The sequence below is a fragment of the Hemicordylus capensis genome, chromosome 2 (genome assembly GCF_027244095.1).
Source record: "Hemicordylus capensis ecotype Gifberg chromosome 2, rHemCap1.1.pri, whole genome shotgun sequence".
Classification (NCBI taxonomy): Eukaryota; Metazoa; Chordata; class Lepidosauria; order Squamata; family Cordylidae; genus Hemicordylus; species Hemicordylus capensis.
In genome coordinates, this window is record NC_069658.1 from 63,238,014 (window position 1) to 63,264,452 (window position 26,439).

Consider the following 26,439-nt stretch of genomic DNA (forward strand, 5'->3'; position numbering starts at 1 on the left):
GTGATGTAGATAGGCTATACCTCCCTCGCAGCTCAGGTTGAAGAGGAATGCTGCAAGTCCATCAAACAGTAGAGGAGGAGAAAAGAGGCCTTGAAGAATATATCAAGGACAGTGAAGAAGATGCACTTCAAATGGTCAATAATGCGAAACTATTCAACACCAATGAAACAAAACAGGCCTACAAGAAAGAACAAGTCAAGAACCGAGCAAGAAAATGGAAAAATAAACCACTGCATGGTCAATATTTGCACAATATAAGTGGAAAATCAGACATCACCAAGACCTGGCAATGGCTTAAGAATGGTTACTTGAAAAAAGAAACAGAGGGTTTAATACTGGCTGCACAAGAACAGGCACTAAGAACAAATGCAATAAGAGCAAAAGTAGGAAAATCAACAACAAACAGCAAGTGATACCTTTGTAAAGAAGCAGATGAAACCGTGGACCACCTAATCAGCTGTTGCAAAAAGATCGCACAGACTGACTACAAACAAAGGCATGACAAAGTAGCAGGGATGATACACTGGAACATCTGCAAGAAATACAAGCTACCAGTAGCCAAAAATTTGTGGGACCATAAAATTGAAAAAGTGGTAGAAAATGAAGATGTAAAAATATTATGGGACTTCTGACTACAAACAGACAAACATCTGCCACACAATACACCAGATATAACTGTAGTCGAGAAGAAAGAAAAACAAGTCAAAATAATCGACATAGCAATACCAGGGGATAGCAGAATAGAAGAAAAAGAAATAGAAAAAACCACCAAATACAAAGATCTACAAATTGAAATTGAAAGGCTGTGGCAGAAAAAGACCAAAATAATCCCAGTGGTCATTGGCGCCCTGGGTACAGTTCCAAAAGACCTTGAAGAGCACCTCAACACCATAGGGGCCACAGAAATCACCATCAGCCAATTACAAAAAGCAGCTTTACTGGGAACAGCCTATATTCTGCGACGATATCTATAACAATTGACAATAAAATTCAGCCATCCCAGGTCCTTGGGAAGGACTCGATGTCTGGATAAAACAAACCAGTCAATAACACCTGTCTGACTATGTAAACAAGAAATAATAATCCGGCCCTCTCTCAGAGAAGCATTTATAATCCCTACCAGGCCTTCTACAACAACTCCTCTGCCAGATAATATAAGCCATGTTGGACAAGGGTCAAGGGAACAGGTGCACCGCTCCAAGCAACTTGGCCACATCCTCAGGAGTCAATTTGAAAATGAGCCAACCTAACCACATAAGAGGTTGCAAGACACCTCCACATCAGACACTGCAGTAACTGTGGGGTCTGATCTAAGTCAGCCCACATAAGAGTGATTTTATCCACAAATAACTTATTTTAAAACATCACAGCAGGTAATTGATGGTCCCAAATTCTGATTCAAGGGAAGAGGGGCACACACTAGCCCTCTCGCAACCCTTAACTCCTCCACTGGGCATAAGCTTGCGGATACAATACAGGCAGAAAAGAATAGCTTCCGAGCATAATCTTCAAATGTCTTTCTCCACTTGCTCCTCTATGGCATTCTATGTCTTAACCAGTTCAAATATGGGTTTAACTACTCAGTGATTTTAGTTTAATATAAGCAATTCAGACTTACAAACATTAAAAGTAGTCCGAAAGATTCAATCTCTTGAAATGCAGTCATTCATACAAAGCTCACTGCCAAGAAGACCAACCACACTGCTTCGAAGAACAGTTTTACTTGCATATTAAGATTTTTTAAAATACGATTCATTACAATAAATTGCTGACCACTTCTAATTTTCCCTTTCCAAACGCTGTCAATGGAACTTCCTGCATCTTGATTCAATTGTACCACAATTTCAACTATTGAAAAAGGGACCTCTTTCAGTTAGTATGATCTGCCATCTACTGGTCAAGGAAAATTATTTTTCTGTACAAATTCTTTTTAAAAAGTCAGACAATGCCAATGTCTCTTTTTAAAATAGATTTTACTAAAAATAATTGAGAACTGTACTCTTAATCAATAGATCTCATTACCACAATACAAAGTAGGTTATTATTAGACAAACCTGCCAATGAAATCATCCTTTTTGCCAGCATCTTTGTCCCACACAGTAATATCAACAATTCCACCTCGTTCCTCATAGAGATGAAAGTCAAACTGTTCCCTCCACTGAGGATTCAAAGTTTTGGGCATAATCTGAAAAAAATAAAGTAGGTTACTATCTTGTGCAACTCTCTCTCTTGGAATAGTGGAGAATTACTTTGACGAAGTTAAGATAAGATTGCTACAAACAATCAATGGTTTCAGAAGTTATTTCAAAATCTTTATTTATCCAAGATAAAACATTGTTTCCTCTAAGTGACATGAACGCAGAACAAAAATTTCCAAATGTCCTAAAAAAAATTCTTGGAAGTAAAAGCAAGTTTTTAAGGAGTAGTTCATGTCCCTAGTGACAGTTAAATAAATCTACTTGAAAATGATGACAGAATAAAATGATCACCTACAATATTTAACTATTTCTGCAGCTGTGCCTTCTTTATACATATACAGAGGTGAACTGTAACTCACAGTTTGTCTTAAAGTAGTTTATGGAATTGATTTTCACAGATGTTAATGTTGTTGAATAATGTACAATTATTACTAGATTCTGTTCACAGTATTTTGTTCACATACGCACACACACGCAAAAAATTCGCTTCAGCACAAGACAGATACATGTTTGCCTCACCTGAAGGAGGTGGAGAAGTGGAAAATTATATACACCATCACGTTTCTAAGCAACATTTCAGTCCAGAATATAATAGGATTCATAAAAACCTCATAATTACTTCTGTGTACCCAAAATGTTTCTGGGTTTAGGTTTCTTAAACAATGCAAGCACCTTGCGCGCGTGCACACACCCGGACCAGAACATCACAACTGTTCAAGTGTTCAGTTTGGCAGTCTGAAGGAGTATTTCCCCATAATTATTAAACAAATAAGTACTTTAGGTACATCAAAAACAAAAACCACGACTACTTTGGAACAGTTCAAAGAAGTTACCTTACTCTTGTACTTCTGGTGTCCCAGTCGAAATTTCACATAGGGATCACTGAGTCCATTTGGATCCATGGCCTTGAGTTCCCGACCCTCGATCAAAGTGATACTGACTATTCCTCTCCATAGCTGAGCTTTTCTGTGCAGATCTGACAGCCGTAAACTCTGGGTCTGAAACTTCGGGTGCAGAAGAACGTAGATTTAGCTAGATCATGAGCAAACAATACCTTTGAAATTACTTCCCAAACCAGGTTGATTTAAAGAAATTGCCTAAATAAACACAAATGTTCAGATGACCTAGCAAAGATTGTGCTCACCCAGACTTCCAAAGTAACGTATCAACAGGAATCAACAGCAACAGTCCTTTTATCAGATAACATCACCTTTTTTATGGTAGTGTTAGGTGGGCAACGTATGCACCCTTAACCATCACCAGAATATTTTTTGTCTATGCAGCCACGCTTACCATATTATTGGCAGTCTGCCTGCTGCCTTTTAAAGAACTTTAATACGTATTAGATTTATGATGTGGATTCCATGCTGTGTGTGAAGTCACAATTCTCATGGATTGTGAAGTTAAGAAATACTGCTGTGTATTGTTGGCTAAATGGATGCAGGAGGACTATTGTTGTATGTGGGGCAGCTCTGTTCAGAAATGGCAGCTAACAAATACAGCCACCAGACTGCTAATGTATGGAACAAGACTTGCCAGCTTTAGAGAGAATTGCACAGGCTCCCTTATCTATTTCCAGGCAAAATTCAAAGTTACTTTAATTTTAAAATCCCTAAATGTCTTGAGACCCTGGTAGCTTGAGAACCACCTCCTTCCACATTAACCTGCTCACATCCTATGAACATTTTCAGAGGTCCTTCTGCTCTGTCTCCCCGCTACCATCAGAGATTAGATAGGTGGTGAGCAGGAAAGGGGGCCTTGTCAGTCATATTATTTATCTGAAAATGGATATGTTGCCTCTCTGCCAAAAGACCAGACCTTCAAGAGAGGCAACATCAACAGCAAAATACATTCCATGTATGTGAACAGGTATGGCACTCTGACTTTAGAACTCTTGTCCCCAAAGAGAATTGCCTGACACTAAGCCCATTTTCTTTACAGCAGTAGGTGAAACCCTTTGGATTTGCCCAGACCTTTTAGATCTTGGTTTTTAAACTGATCGAAGTTTTAGTTGTATTTAATGCCCAATTGCTTTTATTTTATTGTATACTACTCTGGGGGCCCTTTTGGGGCTGAGGAGCAAAGCAATAAATGTTATTAGAAAATAAGCACTATGGTGTCTGTGTACTACATAGAGATTGATCATAGTTTCATTAATTGACATCAATCCATTTAAAATATATATATATTGAAAGTTGGACATTTTCTGTATAGCTGAAATCATATTAACAAGCCTTTTCTCTTTCACTACAATCTGTAAGGGGTATAGCCCCTTCAAGAGGCAAAGCTAGGCATTCTGCCTCTTATCTCCATGCTTCTTTCTGAGGGGGAAAGGATGTGTCTGCATACACCATTTCAGAAAGAAGCCTTCAGTCACACAGAAGTGTATCCATTAACAGTGTTTCCTGCTCTCTCAGGAGCCGAACTTTCCTAGCATAATTGGTAGTATAGCATATACAGAGTCTATATGGTAATCCTTTCAATAAGTTTGCTATTCTACTATTTCAAGCCAGTTACTTCATCAATACTCTGAGGACCCTGGAGTTGCTCCTCCTCCCCGAGTAAAGAGATTATCTGATTCAGGAGGTAGCCAGCTTATGCAGCGTTATTTGAGCTGCTTCCAGGCAGACTGACATCCCTAGCGGGATCACTGGACACATTTCCAACCCAAACTAATATGGTGTAGATGCATCCTCAGTCTGCAGGTCCCTGAAACAAGGTTCAGGGTATGTTAGGTGTTCCAAGGGCCAAAGTCTTATCAGATCTTTAAATAATCTAGTTTCTCAGTTTCCAAATGGAACACCTACATTCATTAAATTTAGAATGGAACTTTGATGGGCCCATATTGGTAGAGAGTCACAGAAAAAGAGTAGTGAGGCAAAGTAGCCTCTTTGTTCTCCAGAGCCCGTGCTCTTGAAAGAGATCAACCAGACTATTAGAAGAAACATGTTATTTATCCTGCCAATACACTTAGTCAATACATGTCTTTCATTAGTATGCAATGTATAGCAGCCAACACAGATACATTCAAATCTGTAGTTCCATGATGATGTGTAACTGCCAACTAAAACACTGTTTCACCTAATTAAAAATGGACCATAGACCAAACCATTATTTCTCCCACTGTCCTAATGGTCTGTCAAATTGTCATTCACAACTGCCAACCCAGAAGACAACTACACCACACAGAATTGCAATATACTAAACTACTGCACACACACACAATCTCAGCAACTAGCTGACTAGTTTTCTTGGAAATTCTACTCTTTTTTCCAAATAAACAGTTTAATCAAGAACACTGCATTGAGGTGATGTCGTAACACAGTAACTGAACTTCGGAAGACCTATTTGCCCTTTTGCTCTCTGCTTTTCCAATATGGAGACTATGAGAAAATGGTTATAAAACTATGGGTCAGTGGGACCTTGAGAGTTGAGTAACATATGAGCTAAGTGATGGCAGTTCTTGGCATTGTGAAGAGTGTAAGGAGGACTTCTCAGAAGACTTTTGGAATATGTAATACTTGCAAATCAAATATTTGAATTAAATTATTAGATCTGTCTTCTGAATTGCATTAAAAATTCTGAAGTATATATGCGAAAGCTGGTTTTGTATGCAACAATAGCAGCCAGAATGGTGTGTTAAGAAGTGGCATGATAAGAATGTCCTACAAAAAAGAAGTGGATAAATAGATGTTGGGAAATGATTGGTTCGTTCAACTGACTGCCTATCTGAAACCTAAGATAGATTTTGGAGCAGTTAGTTGTATATTGATTCTGTGCAAGTGCATATAGGTAGAGTTCCTGTGCATTCAGATCCAGAGGAAGGAAATCAGTATTTTACGTCATCACGTGGTTTAGAGTATTACTGTATTCAGTTGTATTTAATCTATTATTATTATTTTTACATTTATATCCCGCTCTTCCTCCAAGGAGCCCAGAGTGGTGTACTACATACTTGAGTTTCTCTTTCACAACAACCCTGTGAAGTAGGTTAGGCTGAGAGAGAAGTGACTGGCCCAGAGTCACCCAGTTAGTTTCATGGCTGAATGGGGATTTGAACTCGGGTCTCCCCGGTCCTAGTCCAGCACTCTAACCACTACACCACGCTGGCTCTCTTACTCTCTCTCTTATGCAATTAGCTATAAGTATTTAATATGTAAAATCAATATTTGATACAAATTGTATTTCTATATTCAAATCTGAATATATATATTCTGAATTCAAATCTAGGTTTTTCCAAGTACTTTGATGTTAGAAATGGGGGTATCATCTTAAATTCAGAGTCTATTTGGGTAAATAAAATATTCCCGTTTAAATGTTGGCATTTAATGGTGTGATTAGTTTATTATATTTAATTAATACTTGATGTAATATTTAGGGTAAGTTGTATTTATAAGGAAGGTGGATGCTCACATATGTATTTAACCGCTCGCATAATGTATTTAACCTCGGGGCAAACTGCCCTGAACCATTTTTGGAAGGGCGGTATAGAAATCAAATAAATAACTAAATCTATCAGGTATAAGATTTTAATATATAGACATATGCAGCTAACTAGTTTTTCAATTTATTCATTTATCAAAAAGCCAGGATTTTGTAAGTGTAGTTTCATTGAATGTAATGGCATAATACATGATTTGGATAGTTTAATGAATATTGGTTTTGGAAGCGCTGCCAATATCATAGAATGCAAAATGCAGACGCATGTTTACACTTAGTCTGTTGCAGGAGTTGTATCACATTAATCTTAGGACAGTTCTGGTCACAAATAATTTACGTAATTGGACTTATAAATATACAATCATGCAAAACAGTTAAAAATTAATTAGATTTCATAATCATTTTTAAATTATTGTATTTGTTCTGAATGGCACACATGAATTCATGGGAAAATTACAATAATGGCTTCAGTGTCCAAAAATATGCAATTTGTCCTAAATAATAAATTTCAAGAAGGCGGCTTCCACAAACACGGTTTAAACTGGGAGATTGGTCTAGGTTGCAGGAAACAGAATTCTCTTTTTCCCATCTGTACTGATGTATGAAAGACCCAAGTGTCTCTTCCTCTTATTCCCTTAATTTGAGCCACGGTATTGCAAGGTACCACTTCAGAACCCTTTTCATACTAGGACCTAGGTTTGGAAGGCAGTTATGTGGTGGTGGTAAATAATAATAATAATAATAATAATAATAATAATACATAATTAGTGGCTGCAGGCATATGCAGAAGACCAACCAGAATGCTCCACAAAATACAGGATTGCTCCTCAAACAGGTGGTGGGCCAGCTCAAGCACTGGTGCCACCAGTCACATACCCCAATGCCAATATGTTGTCATCCAGATGCATGACCAGTACTGAGGTATGGACATGCCACCCATCAGCATCTACCACCTGACTGTGTAGCTTCTTTTCTCTCACCCCAAGCAAGAGAGAAGAAGTCATCCAACTGGCTAGATGCCAATGGACAGTCTGTACCGCAATGCTGGCTCACAAACTAGGGATGGCAGGGAGCATTAAGGCAAGGCAGGCGAGGAGGTACCTGTGAGCAGTGGGGGGGGGGTGGATGTCTCCACTTGCCATCCCATGGTGCAGGTGCTGCCTGAGGCCTTCATTCACCTTCCTCCATTAACAAGCTGCCACTGCATTGGTGTGTTCAAGTCTTCATTTTTCATCCCAAATTGGTTCCACTTTTCCAATTGTTTTTGCACTTCTGGTCCTAACCATGGTTAATGTTGCTGATGTAACACTTAACTGACTTAAGACCACTGACAAGTATTCGTGTTTAGAATGGAGAAAATGCATTACTGCAGCACCAAAGTTAAGCATTATGCCTGCACAGGGTTCCAGTTAATAATCACAGAATCAATAGGACTAGAAATTCATCAAGTTGAGACCCTTGCCTGGAAGTTTGAACCTCCACATATTTGTTTGCCCCTCCCACTGATTGATCCAAGGTAACTAAAAAGCAAATAGTTGGAGCAAACAAGGTATACTAAAAATCCAGATGACCATAGAACAAAGAGCTTGTCAAATCTGAAGCATACAATCACATCTGAATTGAAGATGGCTCTCATCCTGACCATTAAACAATTCCATTCACCAAATCCTAAAATAATATTTTGAGGTACAAATCCACATCATCCATCATCTTAAGGTATTTGGAAGGACAAAGAAGCAACATGGGTAAGTAGGCTACCAGCACAAACATTCATTAACACAATGTTCAAGAAGTGTACTCCACTCACATGAACACCATGAGATTTTTGCTGTTTGAGAGAGACTGTTCTAACTAGAATCTGCCTGCTAGTTACCAATCTATACTAACGTGAAGTTTGCATCCATTAGTTCTGAGACTTTCATTTCTTTAATCTAAATAATTTCCTCAAGGTCAATTTTCTGATCCCCTTTTCTCTAAAGCTACACAGTTTCAAAATCTTTAATGGTAAGATAGATCATTACAAGAATTCTAATTGTTCTTTGTACTTGCTCCAGTTGGAATTGGTTATTTACTAGTTATTTAAGCGTTGCTTATAGTCTGCTTTTCGATTAAGATAAAAATTATCCAAGCAGGGATCATGAACTCTAAAAAACTTCATCTATGTTTTATTTGCCACTTTTATTATTTAAGAAAAATCCAAGAAATATTACCAGCCACTTGAGTGAATTCACAATTCAAGCACTATTGACTACTAAGAAAAATCTGCTTATATGAAAAAAAGATCTTAATGTAAACTCACTCCCTGATTACATCTAGTAAGATGCATTTAGATATTCTGCTGAAAAGGAGAAAACTTAAAAAAGCTGTGCTATAGTAATGAAAGTAAAATTATTAAACAGTTGTACAGAGAGTAATCAGTGTGTCACAACTTTCAATTCAAGTAACAATATACAATTTCACAGTTCAAGACCACATGCTAAGAATTACCTTACTTGATCTTTTCCAACTCTTCCTCATTAGCATTGTCTGTAAATGAAATAGAGCATTTTAATCACCTGTTACTCATTCATACAGAAGAGGGGCAGCCAACCATCTTCCAAAGGAGCAATGCACATAAAGAACTGTTAAATGCATGCATTCCAAACACCTACACAAGACTGAAGCCAAACAACCACAGGTGTCATTCACACAAGAACACCAGACAGATCTGACGTTCCTATTCTTTTATGATGAAAAAAGAAAAACATGAAGAAAAGGGGTAAGTAATATGAAGATGATTGGTATCAATAAAAAGGGGACAAATGAATCTACCTAGGGTAGATGTCATTCTTAAAGATGTGTGTTCAAATTAGCACTTTTAGATTTAAGAACATTAGATCCAACTGAATTTAACGCGCAAGAACGGAAAGTTAGTAGTGTATTTTTTCAGGTTCACATTTGCTAATCAGCAAATGACATAAATGATGCTAAATTCTCATCTTCACTCACCCAGACTTGAATCCAGCTACAGATTCTGCTTATCGACTTCAGGAAACCAATCGAAATTTCAATAGAGATGTAATGGGCCAAAACTGAGCATCAAAATTCATCTCCTCCCTTTCCTCTTTTTCTCCATTAAAATCTATCCCACCACTTCCTTTTCTAGTAGGAACAGGGAAAGCACCATTTTACTATTATGTCTTCCTTTCCTTGAAAGCCATTCATAGTGAAAGGAGAGCTGCCAAGCTGCCCCTGGTACTAGCCCACTGTCTGAAGCAACCCACTTCACCCTATTTCATGACCAGGTCAGCCACGATGGAGATTAAAATACAGAGTTTAACTCTCGTTTAACTCTCCTGTGTTTCATATGAACCTGGGATCATTACTATCCTAATTGCAGAATCTATTTTTAATGCCAGGGCTCAGTCTAACAACTGAAAAGTGAGAATAAATCAAATATAAGGGTGCATGAGCAAGATGGTTCCAAATTCCCTCCCTGGCAACTCCAAGATAGGGCTGAGAGACACTATGGCCTGCAACCCTGGAGAAGCCACTGCCAGTCTGTGCAGACAATACCGATAGACCAATGGTCTGACTCTGTATATGGCCGCTTCCTGTGTTCCTCGGGTGCTATACATGATCATGAATTTTATTTCAAGAGCAATAAATTAGATCCCTTGATGGTCCAAAATACAGTCAAGGATGTCATTGAAGAAACTTCTAGAGCAGCTGTTCAATGAAACAGAGTAAAGCAGGTTACAAGAGTCTTAACCTGCACTTGAGTTTTAAGCAACACAAAAATAAAGGACACAAGTAGTCAGTGTTTCTTTATCACTGGCTTTTTTTATCCTTCTCCTTGCTTTAAAACCCAAATGCAATTTTAAAGACCTTTTGAAGTCTGCTTCATTTCTGTTCCTTCAGGAGAGGAAAGGAAGTTATGTGACAAGCCTAACGTTAGGGAGCACAGAATTGGTCTAGAATGACACAGGAAGAAACTCTCAAGTAAAAACTGAAAGCTGCCCCTGGCCACAATTCCTGTGGCACCACAGAAGCAATTAATTTTTCTTCACACAAAGTAAGTCTAGATTTAGAAGACACAGACACATTTTCTAGTGCCTTTTTTCAGTCTGAGGGGTGGAGGAAGGAGAGATGCTAATGCCTAATTACAGGCATGTTAAAATCCTGGATATTCACAACTCTCACTTCATGATCCAAGCAGGAAATGGCCTATGTGTATAATAGGATCCTTCTATCCAGGGGTGTAACTAGAATAGGGCAAGGGGAGACAGTTGTCTGGGGACCACTGCCTTGGGGGCCCCCCCAGAGGCAAGTCACATGACTGACTCCCCCAGCCGCACACCCGTCCAGGCTTCCTTACGTTGTATTCGTACTCCGAAATTGATGTGAGTGTTAAGACCTGGAGCTACCAGAACAGCATGTCTTTCTCTAGTAGCATTAAATGACTTGCATCGTCCACAATTTACAAAACCTTTTTAAAAATACATTTTAAAACTTGTCTCTGGGCCCACTACAACCTTGCTACACCCCTGCTTCTATACAATGTTTTCTCTCTCTCAGTATTAAAGAGAGGGAAAAGCTTGGTATGCTTTCAGAAATGCTATGGGGATGATCTTGAGGAAGATAAGAATTTGCATCATAGCAGTTCAGACCATTGTTCTGGGCTGGTCACAGTCTCAGACAGTGATCATTCCAACCCTATCATCTGCAATCATTTTAACTGAAAATGCTAGAGATTGAACCTCAGACTTTCTGTATGCAGAACAGGTGCTTTGCACTGCTGAGCTTCTCTCATTGACAAGGAAGGATGTTTGAGGTTTAGTTTCTTTTTTGTTGTTGCCATCTAGTATATCTGAGAACAGCGGCTGATTGTGAAGAGGTTGGGGGAGAATCTCTCAAAGCTTGGGGCATAGTAGAGAATTAAGCATTTGGAGCTTCAAAGTAGAGAGTCTCATTTTATCATCATGAAAATCTGCAGTGTATTCTACCTCACTGCTTGATAACTGCAGCACACACAAACCATAAATCAGGAGTAAAGCCTTTCATGTCATAAGGAACATACATATAAAATTACATTACATATGTTAGTCTTTTCAAAACTTCATGACTTCAGTTAGTCTGGATCTTTTCTGGATGATGATATACTCCAACCCAAGTACAAATTATGATAAAAATGCAAATAGGAAATCCACACCATATTCAAGATGTTTCATAATATCCCCAAGTACCATCTGCTGGCAGGGATTTTTGAGTGGGTGCGCCCTCAAAAATATTTCCCACTCCACCATCCACAAGTCTGGAACTTTACAGAAAAGTGTCAGATAATACAGTTATTATGGTCCTATAGGTTGAATTAATTATATTTAAAGGCCTCAGTTCTTTAAAGAGGCCTCATTCACTCTACCCCAGAACAAGCAGCAGAAGCCAGTGAAGTCACCTGAGGAGAATCCTTCAGCTTCACAGGAGTCAGGTCAACTCCTTGGCTCCCACATGCTTTCAACTTGGCTGGTGATAGCATGTGTGCAAGAAGGTGAAGGTTCATCTCTGGCTGGTTCTGACCAGTGTTCCCTCTAAGGCAGGGCTGCTCAACTTCGGCCCTCCTGCAGATGCTGGCCTACAACTCCCACAATCCCTGGCTATAGGCCACTGTGGCTGGGGATTATGGGAGTTGTAGTAAAAAAACACAGCTGGGGGGCCTAAGCTGAGCAGGCCTGCTCTAAGGCGAGCGCATATGCATGCACCCACAAGTTTTTTTGATGTCCACTCAGTTAAATTTAGATCCCACTCAGGTTGAATCAGGAAGATCCTACTCTGATTGCATGAATGCACACACTGCCTTGATACTGCCACCCAGAAAAAAACTCATGCTGCACACAGATGAAAAAAAACAGAGAGAACACTGGTTCTGACCTCTCTCTTCACCCCGTCTTTCCTGCCAAATGTCTTAGACATTTTAAACTAGCCTAGAAAGCAGACTGGAAGATAATTTTTTCCTAAGAGGAATCTGGCTCATTTTCTGAATCAGTTTGAATATGTCAAGCAAGCAATCATTGATAACTTCAGAGCTTTTAATGAAACAAAATGCAAAGACCAGCAGATACTTCAGCATTCGACAAGACATGCCCTCCACTTGTGATCATGGATACTGAAATTTTGTCAAAGTCTCTTGATCTCAAGAACATTGTGACAAGAAGTTGTGACAGACAACAGCTGTATTCAGCATCATTAATAAGGTAATAACAATAATTATCTTAACTCTATAAGTATTTAATGTATAGCAAAATCCTTGATCCCCTAATAACATTCTTCACAACCCTTTACTATCCCAAGCTCATTATTTTAGAGTCAGCCCTATCTGTTGGCAATCTGTGAACAACTTTTTTTCAAGCTGGAATAAAACAAGTTTGCAAACATACAGCCGTTTCACTGATTACTGCAAATTGCCAGCAGATGGTGCTAGGAATACAATGGTTTGTCCTTGAACAAGGTGTGGATTTGCAGTTGTGTTTTGTTACCCGCTCCCCAGACTTTCTTAAGTTGGAATAGATCATTATCCGGAACAGTCCCTGGACAGTTAAAACGCAAGTTAAAAATGCTGAATGGAGAAAAAACAAACAGAAAAACATGTTTATTATGTCAAGAATGTGTTATGGGAATTTTCCAGAATTTGTTTCACCACTGAATCTGTAAAGGATATTTTTAAACTATCATTGATAGTTTAATCTGAAAGACTGAGTTCTGATCTTGTAAAAAACCCTCTATGGATAATAAACTTATTTTCACATTAAAATTTTGTTTGCTTCATTTGTATGTATAATTAGAGCATTCAGTTTAAATCAATTCAATTGTTGCAGGCTGTCAGGATCAGCATCATGTCTTTCACAGAACATGATGTTTTTTAGTTAAACCAATGGAAGTACATCACATAGGATGACTCCACAGGATGACCAATGACTACAATTTAGAACAAAAATCACAAACGGTGAAAAATGAAACCCACTGTCTAGCTAGAGAACTAATACTACTTCAGCCTTGAAAATATTAGCTTGTATTCCAGTAACAGAAACTGGAATACCAGGTGGTTAATTTGGGTACAATTAAAAAAGTTAGAAACACAGTCAAGGTAACTTAGGAGTCAAAACAAAATATAAATAATGATGAAATGCAAATGTGCATTTTAATGCCTACATATTGATATGCTTTGGGAACCTGCTGGCTGAAATGCTGTTTAGAAAAAGAATGAATAAATTAGAGTCATGCCAAATCAGGATCACATATCCTTTTCCTTCCAAAAGGAAACCTAAGTTTTGAACTCCCTTTAAAAATTCTTTAACATCTTAAATACGCATTTGCAGTACAAAGTTACATCCTGGGATTTTAAGTTATCACTCATAAGTTTCTGAGGATCTCATATCTTCATTAGTTACAGAGACTGTAGATCTAGAAGCTAAAAGGGCAGGCTGCTCATATAAACTCACAGTTACTTTGCAAGTTCTCCAGTGATGAAATCTTTGCACTGAACTCTGCTAAAAAAGAATCAAAATGCAAACACTACTCATGCACGCATTTTAACAAAAATATGCACATAATGAACGCACAAGTATGCACAAACAGAAATATACATCTGTACACAGTTCATGCAATAGTAAAATGCCAAGCATGCATTCTCCTTGCATATTCAAACAAATTAGTTGGCATACAGTGAGTAAAACATTTGTTGAAGCATATAGTTTCATGTTTTCCCTAAACTAAATTTAATAAAGAACTTTGGATATTGCAGTGTATCACTCCCTTCTAGAATTGTGATTTTAGCTGCTTTGACTAACAGCAGTCATAATTCATGCAATGCAAACCAAGTCCAGTAAGAAGATGCACTTCACTGATCTTTTTGGTGTTCAAACCTCACAGGTGAAATCATATGTCCAATTAAGAATTGTTAGAATGAGTTCTACTGCAAATATGTTGTGATGGGAAAAAATTAAAAATGAAACTAAAGATTGTGTGACCTTTGACACCTAACATGTCAGGCGTCCTAATCAACTACACATCATCTGTTTTTTGTTGTAAGTCATAATTTACAATATATACTGCCAAAGTCTCTCTCAAATACTAGACGTCAATCTATATACAAGTCTCCAATGAGCCAAACACAACGTTCAAAAATTACTTTAAGAATCAACTGTAAATTACAAAAATACAACACAACCAACAACAACAAATATTTATATACTGCTTCCTAACAAGAGTTCCCCAAGTCCACACAGATACAATTAATAAAATGGCTGTCTGTCTCCAAAGAACTCACAATCTAAAAAAGAAACCTAAGATAGACACCAGCAACAGCCACTGGAGGGATGCTGTGCTGGTGATGGATAGGGCCAGTTGCTCTCCCCCTGCTACATAAAGAGAACCACCACTTTAAAAGAGTGCCTCTTTGCTCAGTTAGCAGGGGACAATTCAATTGTACATGGCTTATACTGTTAGATAGTACAGTATATGCTATGTACAATTGAATTTTGCCTTCTATCTGTCTGTTACATGCTGTGTGACATGGATGTGTCACTGAAATGTTTTGCATTCTCCCCGTTCCTCCCACAATGTGTAGGATCTCTTCCTCATGTGTGATGTCACTAGTTTGCACATTGTTTTCTTCTCCTTATCACTGGTTGCTATTAACAGAGGCAGGGAAACATGACATCACAAAATGAAGCAAGTGATCCTATCCGTTATGAGGAGAGGAGAAATTTTTTACAATTGTTTAGGTTTTTTATAGTTCTCAGTTTTTAGCTTTTTAGTAATAACTTTTAATGTGAAACCTTTAAAAAATAATTTTAAATGTGGTTTTAGCCTGGTCTTTTAACTTGTTTGATAAAGCTTTTACTTTATATTGTATCTATTTTATTAATGTTGTGAGCTGCCCCGAGCAGTAGTGTACTGAAGGGAGTGGGGTATAAATATTTTAAATAAATAGAGCAGACGAATACAACACAGTTCTACAGTCCCACTGAATTCACTGGGAATTATTTTCTAGTGATTAAATTTAGAATTGCAGCCTAAGTCAGATTTCGCTGTAACTTTTGAACAGCCCTTCGTTTCTACCCTTTCTGATGGTGTCCCATTTTATGTGTTCTTATTGTTTTTAATTGATTACTGTATATTTCTATCCTGAATATTAGACACAGGTAATTTTTTTTTAAAGAGTATTTACAAGAAACACAGTATGACATTTTTAAATATGTACCTAACATATTTCAGCTTCTTAGATTCATTCTTGAAATGTGAAAGAATTCTGCTATGAAGCAAGGCTGTTTCTTGGTGTGCCACTTTTGCACTTTTACAGTTGGCAAAGCAGCTCAACATAAATGATAAAGTGCAGTTATTGATGCTATACTCCCACCCCCCCAACCCAAGAAATGATATCCACTACTAGCTTCTGTCTCAAATGTTTGCTAACAGATTAACAATGGGTTGTGTGTGTGTGTGTGTGTGTGTGTGTGTGTGTGTGTGTGTATAAACATGCATACAAGCTATATTATACAAGGTATCAAAGGGTAACTTTCTTGGTTCAATTTTCTACAGCAGATATATCACCACACCTCCTATGCTGCGAAAAGGGATCCAAAGTTTCTTTGTTGTAAAGAAAAATCAACATATATTGGTCTAGCATTCAAAGAGAAGCATAAGAACATGACATACTCTCTCCACGCAACATTCAGCTACACTGCATAAGCCACTTAATATGATCATGCAGCTTTCAAGCTTTCTACTCCCTATGTCCTGAAAAAAGATTTTTAATTTTCAGAAACACCTCTGCCTCTCAGCTTCATTCTCCTTTATATAGGGTTCATAAGCGCAGCAGAATGGATGTAAAGAAAATCAGTGTGAGTTGTATGTCAAGCAATGAATCTCAACAGCTTTCCACTATGTGCATATGAAAGCCTTAGGCCTCTTTCATAAGAGATACCAAGAATGCTATTTGGGCTTAAAGATTTTCCCAAAAGAATTGTAACAAATTTATGCATTATGAAATGTTGAAAACGACAATTAGAATTATAGATTCTAGACATGTAGGAACTCAGCTCAAACTATCAAAAAGATGGGTACACTGCTAATCCTACGAACATTCTTAACCAAGTACTTTCTTTTGTCACCAATCACCATCTTTACCAAATCAACCTCTCCTCCTCGAAACATGGCCGGTCCTGAAATAAGGAGTGTATGTAGCATTTAAAAGTATGTGACAAAATGAAGCATCCAATGCAAAAGTAGTACAGGGGACCCTCATCTGCAGTCCTGGCACCTGCCTGTTTCTCATACCTGCAGTTGGGTCATAGGGACCCAGTTCCTTTATTTGTGGGTGAAAATAGGGTTATTTTCGCCTATCTGCAGTTCTTGAGTGGTCAGAAATGACTCCCAACATAATTTCCTGCTGCCATTTTGTAGTGCTGAGACATTTTGTGGCTCTTTTCTGCAAAAAATGAAACTCTAAAAACTAAAGAACAAAACTGGAGGATTTTGAGGCATTGTGGTTGAGCTGAAGAACAAGGTACTGTGCTTATTTCGGCTCCCCCCAGCTTTTTCTTGTGATTTTCAGAACATTTCAGTGTGCTTAGGAACCTAACCCCACATCCTCACAGGGTTAAGGTCTCTTTGAGTTTTTGTTATCTGTGGAAATAGGCAGGAATGGAATCCCCATGAATAAAGAGGCGGTTATTCTATACTGCAATAACCTGTTTGGGGGCCATTAAACAAAAACAAAAGTCTAAATATCTTTTGTGAAATAGGCCTAAAGAAGATTAGAATGCAGGATTTAGTTGGAAATGGGAGTATGACATACCGGGAACTTGAGGAGGTGAAAGAGAGCCTTCAAAATGTAGGAAGGGGAAGCCTGTGAATGTTAAATGTTGGAGTGGATACACAGGCCAAGAGGGAAAGTATTTTATAGTACATGAGGGCACCTTGAAGCAACTAGCAATATTTCTGATTTGCTAAGTTTATAGAGACCTTAGCTACTGTAGATGTGCTATTAGCTCTTTCAGATATGTTCTACATTTGTCTTATATGGCACACATTTCTTACACAATACATTATTTTAAATTTGTTTTTTCATAAAACAACTCCTCTATGTTGAAAGGTACTTCTGTTTAAAAACAGAACAGCATGCAAGAATTCTCTTCATATTCTATATCACCACTAGTTTCATCAGGTATACTAATTGAGACTTACAGATCTGTAAGTATCCGCAGCAAGGATTAACGTTTTACATACATCATAGGTCTCTTGTGGTATAAAGCAATGCAGGCAGGAGGTAGATTGAGATCTACCTATAAATCTCAGTGATTTGCAATTAAATCAGCAAGAGTTTCTCACTTCATTTAAAAAACAATAGAAACAAAAAAATATTTTTAACATAAATCAGACTACTGAACTGACAAAAGCTTGTAAGGAAACCAGGAGTACATTTTTCTGTGCAAGGACTGTGAGCTCAGTTCTATCAGCAGGCAGAATCCAGACTAAGTTACTCATGACTAAAGTTCCATTGAAAGAAATGGAATAGAGGTGCTGCTGGTCAATAGAAAAGCCAATCAGGATAGGGGAATTCAACCAGCTCTGGAGGGGGTTATACTCCCCTTGAAAGAGCAAGTGCACAGCTTGGGGCTGTTGCTGGACCCAGCTCTGCTTTTGGATGCTCAGGTGGAGGCAGTGGCCAGGGGTGTCTTTGCACAGCTTCAGCTACAGCGCCAGCTGCGCCCCTTTCTCAAGGCGGCAGATCTGGCCATGGTTAGCCATACCTTAGTCACGTCATGGCTGGATTACTGCAGTGTACTCTACGTGGGGCTGCCCTTGAAGAATATTTGGAAACCTCAGTTGGAGAAGAACACAGCGGCCAGATTTCTCTCTGGAACAGCTCGCTCGGAGCATATTACACCTATTTTGAAAGAGATGCACTGGCTACCAATTTGTTTCCAGGTGTAATTCAAGGTACTAGTTATTACCTTTAAAGCCCTTAAATGTTTAGGCCCTGGATACCTGAAGTCAGGGGCGTAACTATCGTTAGGCAAGGGAAGGCGGCTGCCTGGGGGCCCCCACACCTCGAGGGGCCCCCCAGAGGCAAGTCACATGAGGCAAGTCACATGACTATATATTGTGAAGTGTGTGCGCATCCGCGAGGGGCTCATTTTAAAATTTTGTCTCGGGGCCCACTCCAGCCTTGTTACGCCCCTGCCTGAAGTACCGGCTGCTCCCAAGGGTTTCTGCCCACCCAACAAAGTTATCAGGATAGCCTTTGCTCCATGTGCCAATGTTGAGAGAGGTTAAATTGTCGTGCATGCAGGGCAGAGGCTTCTCTGTTGGACCCCCCACTCTGGAATGCTCTCCCAGTGAATGTCTGCTATTTGACATCTGTGGCTGCTTTTAACACACAACTAAAGACCTTTTTATCTGTTCATACTTTTACCCCTTAGGGCCTCTCAACTCTTGCCAGATCTCCTACTTCTGTTGTCTTTTTTTTTTTTTAAGTAGTTTTGGTGTTTTATGGTTTTTACAGTTTGTTTGATTTTAACATTTTACATTATTTTTATGGAATTGTATTGTATTTTAACTTTTGTAAACTACCTTGGGATGCACTATGAGAGGTAATATAAAAATAGAATAAATAAATAAATAAAACAAAGGTAGTCAAGACAGCTAGTTAAGACTACCTTGTCTCATTTATTTCAATAGTGCTTAGTCATGACTAACAGTCTGCGTGTTGCCAACAAATTCCTGGACCAAGCAGGTGCCGAGAGCCACTCCCCCCCCCCATGTGTGTGGGCAGACACACATTCTAAATGTGTGTCTGTCCACAGGGCTGTTCAGTGCTGAGTACAGCAATCAGAGCAGATGGAAATGCCTGTGGGGCCTTGGCCACATCCCCTAATGCTGACCCCACGCTCAGAAGACCAAAACAGAAGCAGCCCCCTCTGATCCCAGGAAAAAGGTTTGCTGCCCCCTTGAAAACCACTGCCCCTACCCGCCTCCGGCAGGAATCGGACACACATTAAGTCGCCAAGCAGTGGCAGGCTCTGGCTTGCCTGGCTTCAGCCTCTTGATTCCAACCCCAGCATTACATTGGAGCAGAAAACTAGGTGAGTCCTGCCTGCCTCCTGGCCAGTTGAGCTGTATTCAGAGCCTTGGTAGCTTAAGCAACTAGCCTGGGCATCACACACCTTTCCCGAGCTGCTGCTGACTCAGGCAATTAGTGGGGAAAGGTGATAGCAAATACAGGGCCTGGGGAAGAGCAGGGTCCAGGGCGGTCATCCAAGTCAAACGACAGCCCTATCTGTCCACCACTAGAGCCACTATTTTGTGCCAGCCTCTGGCTGGTAGATAATGGGGTTTTAGAAAAGAACCAAGTAGATGCAATAAGCCTGACTAGTGATCGGGGGGTGGGGGGCATAGCTCACTAATAGAGCACCTGCTTTATATACAGAAGGTTCTAAGTACCCTGGCATCTCTAGATAGGAACAGAGAACATTCTCAACTGAAACCATGGAGAGCTGCTGCCAGTCGACAGAAAATACTGAGCTGCTACTACTACTACAACAAATATTTATATACCACTCTTCAACACAATTCTCAGAGCGGTTTACATTAATATATATATACATAAATAAGATGGTCCCCTGTCCCCAAAGGGCTCACAATCTAAAAAGAAACAGACACCAGCTACAGCCACTGGAGGGATGCTGTGCTGGGGTTTGATAGGGCCAGTTGCTCTCCCCCTGCTAAATATAAGAGAATCACCACTTTAAAAGGTGTCTCTTTGCTCAGTTAGCAGGCGTTAGAGCTAGATGATGGACCAATGGCGAGACTATATAAAGCATATTTGCAAGTTCCTATGCTCACATATGTTGATTACATATAAGAGCAGACTATTTCATGTACAGCAAAGAGCTGGAAGAAAATTGGGAAACTCGTCTACCATGTACATTTTAAGCCATGTCAGGCTTCAGATTTATCAACTGGCATTATATGCAACCTCTGACACTTTGTGACTAATATAAGGTTTCACGCATTTTGGCTAACCTTGGCTGCCAGGTTAGCCTCCTCTTCAGTAAATTCGATGCATATTTACCCATAAGGCTTGTTCTGTTCAGAGAATACTCCCAGGTAAGCATGCACAGGATTGCAGTCTAAGTCCCCAACTAGGGACAATACCCTGTTTCCTGGAGGAATTTGGAAACTCAGCAAAACTGAGGAGATATTCCCCCACAACCAACTGGGGAAAAGAGGCTTGAGAGCTTGTTTTTTGTTTTTACCAGCACGACCAACTCCCATCTTCAGCTTGGAGCTAGAGAAGGGAGTATAGATCTTCTCTATTATAGATAGCACTGTTCCCTCAGAAACTCAGTATAATGGCCCAATGCAGTCCAATAAATTAAAACCACAGTAAACCTAGACTAATTGTCCAAAGAATACATTTTTAACTGAAGTTCTTCCATATCACACATTCCATATTCTAAAACACTGCAACAGAAATAAAGCCTGTTTTGAAAGAGAGGACAAGTTAACAAAAACACAAACATACACCCAAGCTAGTCTACATATCTATAGTTTGTTTTGGTGGAGAATAGAAAATCCACCAGAAGATTTTGCTCTCTCTTTTGAAATTCTAGGCAATGGATGGCAATTCTCAATTTTGCAATAAAATGCTCTTTAAAAAATAGCCTTTAATTTGGATTATGGTTTGTATCTGTAGAGGCAGAAAAGTGCATCATCATGTATTTATAGGCACTTGTGCATGTCCACGGGATCAAACTTCAAATAGAGTCATCTACAGTTTGAAGATTCATGTTCATTTATTTTGAACTTATTTGTCTATCATGTATGAAGGGGAACACATCAAGCATAGTTGGCAACATTAAACAGTGCTAGGGATTATATCCCCATACAAAAAAATCATATTTAAATGTGAAGTCACTACACTCTGAAAAAAGATAAGTGCAGAACGATCTAGGAACAACAGTTGACCAAGAAAAGTAGCTCTTCAAATCATTTTACAAATGGTGTCTTATGGAAAACTAACTTCTAGAAGCATGGCTGAAGAGTTGCAATATGTAGACTCAATTCAGACATGACAAGAGTAATGTAGACTCAATGAAAGAGTCATGAAGAGTAATGTAGACTCAATTCAGAATTGACAAATTGTCTTTTTTAATTATCAAAATGAATAGGTGTAAGCCTTAGGCTTAGAGTCTCCTCCTCCCATGCACAGGTAGGTAGGGGAGGAAAAGCTTCTAATCGCTGTTTGCAACCAACTGCAGTTTCCACTTTCATCCATATACAGCAAACTGTGGTTATATACTTATCAAATGATAATCTTGGAAGTCAGTCATCCCATCGAGCCAGGATTAAATCCTAGTTTCATGCTACATCACCTAGCCTCAGATACGTGCACTTTCTCCTCCCCTTTGTAAATGCAGAAATAAATTGTTCTGCTTCAGACCCTGGGTTAGATCAGGGGAGGATCTGCCAAAACATTCGACCTGGGCATTCCTGGCCATAGGCGTAACGATAGGGGGGGCAGGGGGGCACGTGCCCCGGGCGCCACCTGCTAGGGGGCGCCAAAATGTGCCCCCGCCGTCCCCGAAAATTCTCAAAAAAAAAATTCTTGTTCGAATTGCCGCCGCCACATAGACTGACCGAGCAGCCAACCACACCAGCCGCCTCTAGAGAAGCGGGCCGCGAGCAGCAGGAAGCGGGGGAAAGGGAGGGCGCCAGGCAGCTCTGCGCGGCTGGATTGGGTTGTTTGCCTTCGCCTCCTCCCTCTGCCTTCCCTCTCGCCCTGCCCACCTCTCCGAGGGCGCCCTGTGCAGGCAGCCGCTCAGAGCCAGGCGCCGTGCCTGAGCGCTTCAGCCCAGCGGAGAAGGAGCCGCTTAGAAGCCAGCCAGAGTCCAGGCTTATCTCCTTATCTCCTCCCCGCTCCGTGTCCGTGTGTTTACAATGGAAGGCAATCTAGCAGCCCGTTATAAAAGTTGTACATAGCTGGCTGTGTTTGTGTGAGGAGGAGAAGGGGGGGTAGTTTCTGGAGCTTGTGTGGGCAGAGGAAGGGGCGGGGCCGCCATCTGGCAAGGAGAGCCACTGGAGTTCGGGCTGGGAACAAGCCTTCCACCATGGGTGTGTATCTCCGCTTTTTTCTGGCTTTGTGGGGCCCCTCCTCCCTGTGTTTTCTCTTGCCTCCCTAGCCGCTTTCTGTTGCCGATAACAAGCTATTTCTCCTCTGTTACTTTCGGGCGGGGGAGAGATGTTTCCACTTTTCTCCCTTTTCAGACTTTTATTTATCAGGTGTGCGTTAGGAGTATCCACACGCCAGAGCTTGCCGCTTTGCATGTGTTATCTTCTGCACGTCCTCATCGTCTGGTGGGTGGTGTAAGCCTGTGCTCCTTAATTTCTTCTAGCTCTTTGTTTCGTGGTTCCACTTCAGAGCTTATATATTTTAAAAATCTCTGTGCCGCCTCTTTCTTCCATTTTATTTTTAGTGCCCTGCATACTTCCCGGTGTGTTTATCTTTGCAATATTGGGGCATTCAGAAACAAATAGGCTCCCTAGAAGCTCTGTGGCTGATGAATGTCAGACTCACAAATGGTATTTCAGTGTTGAAAACGTGCATCTTTGAATGCAGTCTTACATGCTGCTGTGCTAACTTTTTTCCTCATTGTGATTGTGTGCAGAGATTAAGCAAGGCATAATCTCCAGACTGTGAAACGTTGGGGAAGGTGGACTTGTCTGGGCAGAAAAAATACCTGAGTTAAACTGGATCTAAATGACTGATTCTGTGCACACTTAGTAATAAGCATCTTTGAACTCAGTGAGACTTGTTTTTTTTTTAGTAAACATGCATAGGATTGCATGTAGGTAAAATGGATGCAGCATTTAGTTTGTATGTGGGTGGGTAGGGTATAAACCAGTGTTTTTCCTCATTATAATTAGTAATGTCTTGTCTGTCCTTTCTTCAAGAAAGTTACATGGTTCCCGCCTCCCATTTTATTCTTTGAGCAGCTTGTGAGGTAGGTTAGGTTGTGGAGATAGCTGGCCCAGGGTCACCTAGTGGGCTTTGCAGCTGAGTAGCGTTTTGAATTCAAGTCTCTGGGAGAGCTGGAGAGGAGAGCTGGTCTTGTGGTAGCAAGCATGACTTGTCCCCTTAGCTAAGCAGGTTGCATCTGAATGGGAGACTTGATGTGTGAGCACTATAAGACATTCCCCTTAGGGAATGGAGCTGCTCTGGGAAGAGCAGAAGGTTTCAAGTTCACTCCCTAGCTTCTCCAACATAGGGCTAAGAGAGATTCCTGCCTGCAACCTTGGAGAAGCCGCTGTCAGTCTGTGAAGACAATACTGGGCTAGATAGACCAGTGGTATATTTCAGACCAGTGGTATATTTCAGACCAGTGGTATATTTATTGCATTTTTGGTTATTTATTGCATTTTGAAATTTTTGGTAATTTTTGTAATTTTTAAAATAAAAGTTTTCTGAAACATGTGTGTCAGTCAGATGTATGCGGGGGGCGGGGGGGAGGCGCAATTTCAGTGCTTGCCCCGGGCGCCATTTTCCCTAGTTACGCCTCTGTTCCTGGCTTATTCTAGCGAGCGTTTGCAAAATACACCAGGATCTGAAGCTGAAATAAAATGCCAGTTTCAGATCCTAGTTTATTTGCAAACCTGGCTAAAGTCAGTCTGGATTGTCCAGTATGGATATTGTGACATATCTTGGCCTGTCCCAAGCGAGGATCAGGAGCAGAATCTTGCCCTCCCCACTCATGGAGGGCAGTTGTCAGTATACATGTCTGAGACTAGGGGATGGCGCCTGAAACTTTGCCCTATAAAGTCTGCTGACCAATTAGACCCTTGCCTGTGAACAAACTATGGTTTGCACAAACTACAGTTTCCCGTATGTGGACAAAATTGCAGTGGGTTGCAAATTGCTATCAGAAGATTCTTATCTTCTCCACGTACATGTGCAGGGGGAAAAAGGGAAGAGGGTGTGCATAAATTTAAGGCTTGTATCTACTTTTCATAAAAACAAACCATGATTAGCCTCTCCAGTTCAGTACAGCTGAACTGGAAGCACATTCTTGCTTCCAAAAAAAGTGTATACAGCTACTAGGGAGTGTGAGAGACTTAAGTGATATACTTAATGAGCAAATGCAACATTTTTAAATTACAAACATTTATTTTTGGTTCTTTTACCAATATTTCAATTCCTGCTCTTGGTCACTGTTATGCTCTCTACATATCATTACCAAGTAATGATGTGGCATAATACTCCCCTGCCAACAGTATTTATTCCAGAAAGAAGCTTCCGAAGTTTCAACAATTAAGCTCTACACACAATAATTTAACTGCCTTGTTTCACTTCTGTGACAACTTTCACTGTAACATAATTTAATTATTGCAGTTCAAACATCACAGTGGTAGATCCAAAATCCTCTACTAAAATCAAATTTAATATTAATCCAAAATAAAACCACGGTATCTTTATGTTCTATCAACATCCTGTCTAAAGGAAAGTTGTTATAGGAGGGGCTGACCTGCAGCAGGACATCTGTGGTTAAACATCACACAGACCAATTAATGGCCAACATCCAGACTAACCATGTGCCAACGCACCAGGGATTTTGGTTGTTTGCGAGGCCTGTTATCTTCAAAAAGATCTTCCTCCCTATGAAGCTACCTGTACCTCATGAAACCATGTGCCTGAGGGTTGGAGGTCCTTCAGAGATATAGTTTCCAGAGGCACAGGTGGCTGCAGAGATAAGAGGAGGTGGCTGACAATGGCCATTCCTGCTTAACATGATCAAAAACACTGGTGCATTGGTACAGGATTAGTCTGGATGTCTGCCAATATCCTTCAAAGTATTTACTGGAAGCGCAGCAGGGAAATCAAGCCAGAGGTTGCCGGTTTGAATTCCAGCTGGTATGTTTCCCAGACTATGGGAAACACCTATATCCTAACCCTAACCGGCAGCAGCAATATAGGAACATGCTGAAAGGCATCATCTCATACTGCGCAGGAGATGGCAATGGTTAACAGCTCCTGTATTCTTCCAAAGACAATCACAGGGCTCTGTGGTCACCAGGAGTCGAAATGGACTCAACGACACACTTTACCTTTAATATAAATTCAGCCTTTAATTATACTGTGTAATATAACAAATATACTATACATGGTGAAATGCATTTGTGAAAGCTACACTTACTTGCTGCCGTATTTTAAACACACTTACCTCTTCTCTCGGATGTTCTTTTGGCATTACCAACACAGACAATAATATAGTTCCAAGATCCTGATCAGGGTAATGTGGATCCTTTAGACACAGTGTAACATCAGTTGGCCTAGAAAATGAAACACACACACACATATTGCATGGACACTAAGTTTCTGCACTTGGTGTATTCTGATTGAGGCAGTTAAAGAAGAATCAGACATGATTTTCTTCTACCGCCTCTTTCCACCAGTAAGCTATTTGCTGCTGGAGATACAAAGCAACATTTTTTGGCAAATATATGACCATCCCTTATTAACTGAGCTGAGCGGCAACTTTTTAGAGTGGTGATTATTGAGCGGGGGAGAGTAACAAGACCTATCCATCTCCAGCACAGCATCACTCCAGTGGCTGTTGCTGATGTCTATCTTATGTTTCTTTTTTAGATAGTGAGCCCTTTAGGGACAGGGAACCATTTTATTTATTTATATCTATATAAACTGCTTTGGGAACTTTTGATGAAAAGTGGTATATAAATATTCATCATAGTCATATACATCCCA

The 26,439-nt window shown here is 40.0% G+C and overlaps 1 protein-coding gene across 15 annotated transcripts in view; it reads right to left on the bottom strand.

Moving 5' to 3' along the window:
- The window catches only part of MCTP1 (multiple C2 and transmembrane domain containing 1), a 335,774-nt gene that overhangs the window by 199,992 nt on the left and 109,343 nt on the right, over positions 1-26,439 (bottom strand). For 7 of the 15 annotated variants that reach the window (XM_053298676.1, XM_053298671.1, XM_053298665.1 and 4 more), the window contains exons 5-10: positions 25,898-26,006; positions 14,114-14,161; positions 13,824-13,859; positions 9,126-9,164; positions 3,032-3,202; positions 2,055-2,185 (exon numbers count right to left, since the gene is read on the bottom strand). In XM_053298676.1, coding sequence (XP_053154651.1) covers positions 2,055-2,185; positions 3,032-3,202; positions 9,126-9,164; positions 13,824-13,859; positions 14,114-14,161; positions 25,898-26,006 — 534 coding nt within the window. Of the gene's footprint in view, positions 1-2,054; positions 2,186-3,031; positions 3,203-9,125; positions 9,165-13,823; positions 13,860-14,113; positions 14,162-17,472; positions 17,524-25,897; positions 26,007-26,439 lie in introns of all 15 variants that reach the window. The other 8 variants (XM_053298669.1, XM_053298674.1, XM_053298680.1 and 5 more) reach the window with 5 other exon arrangements.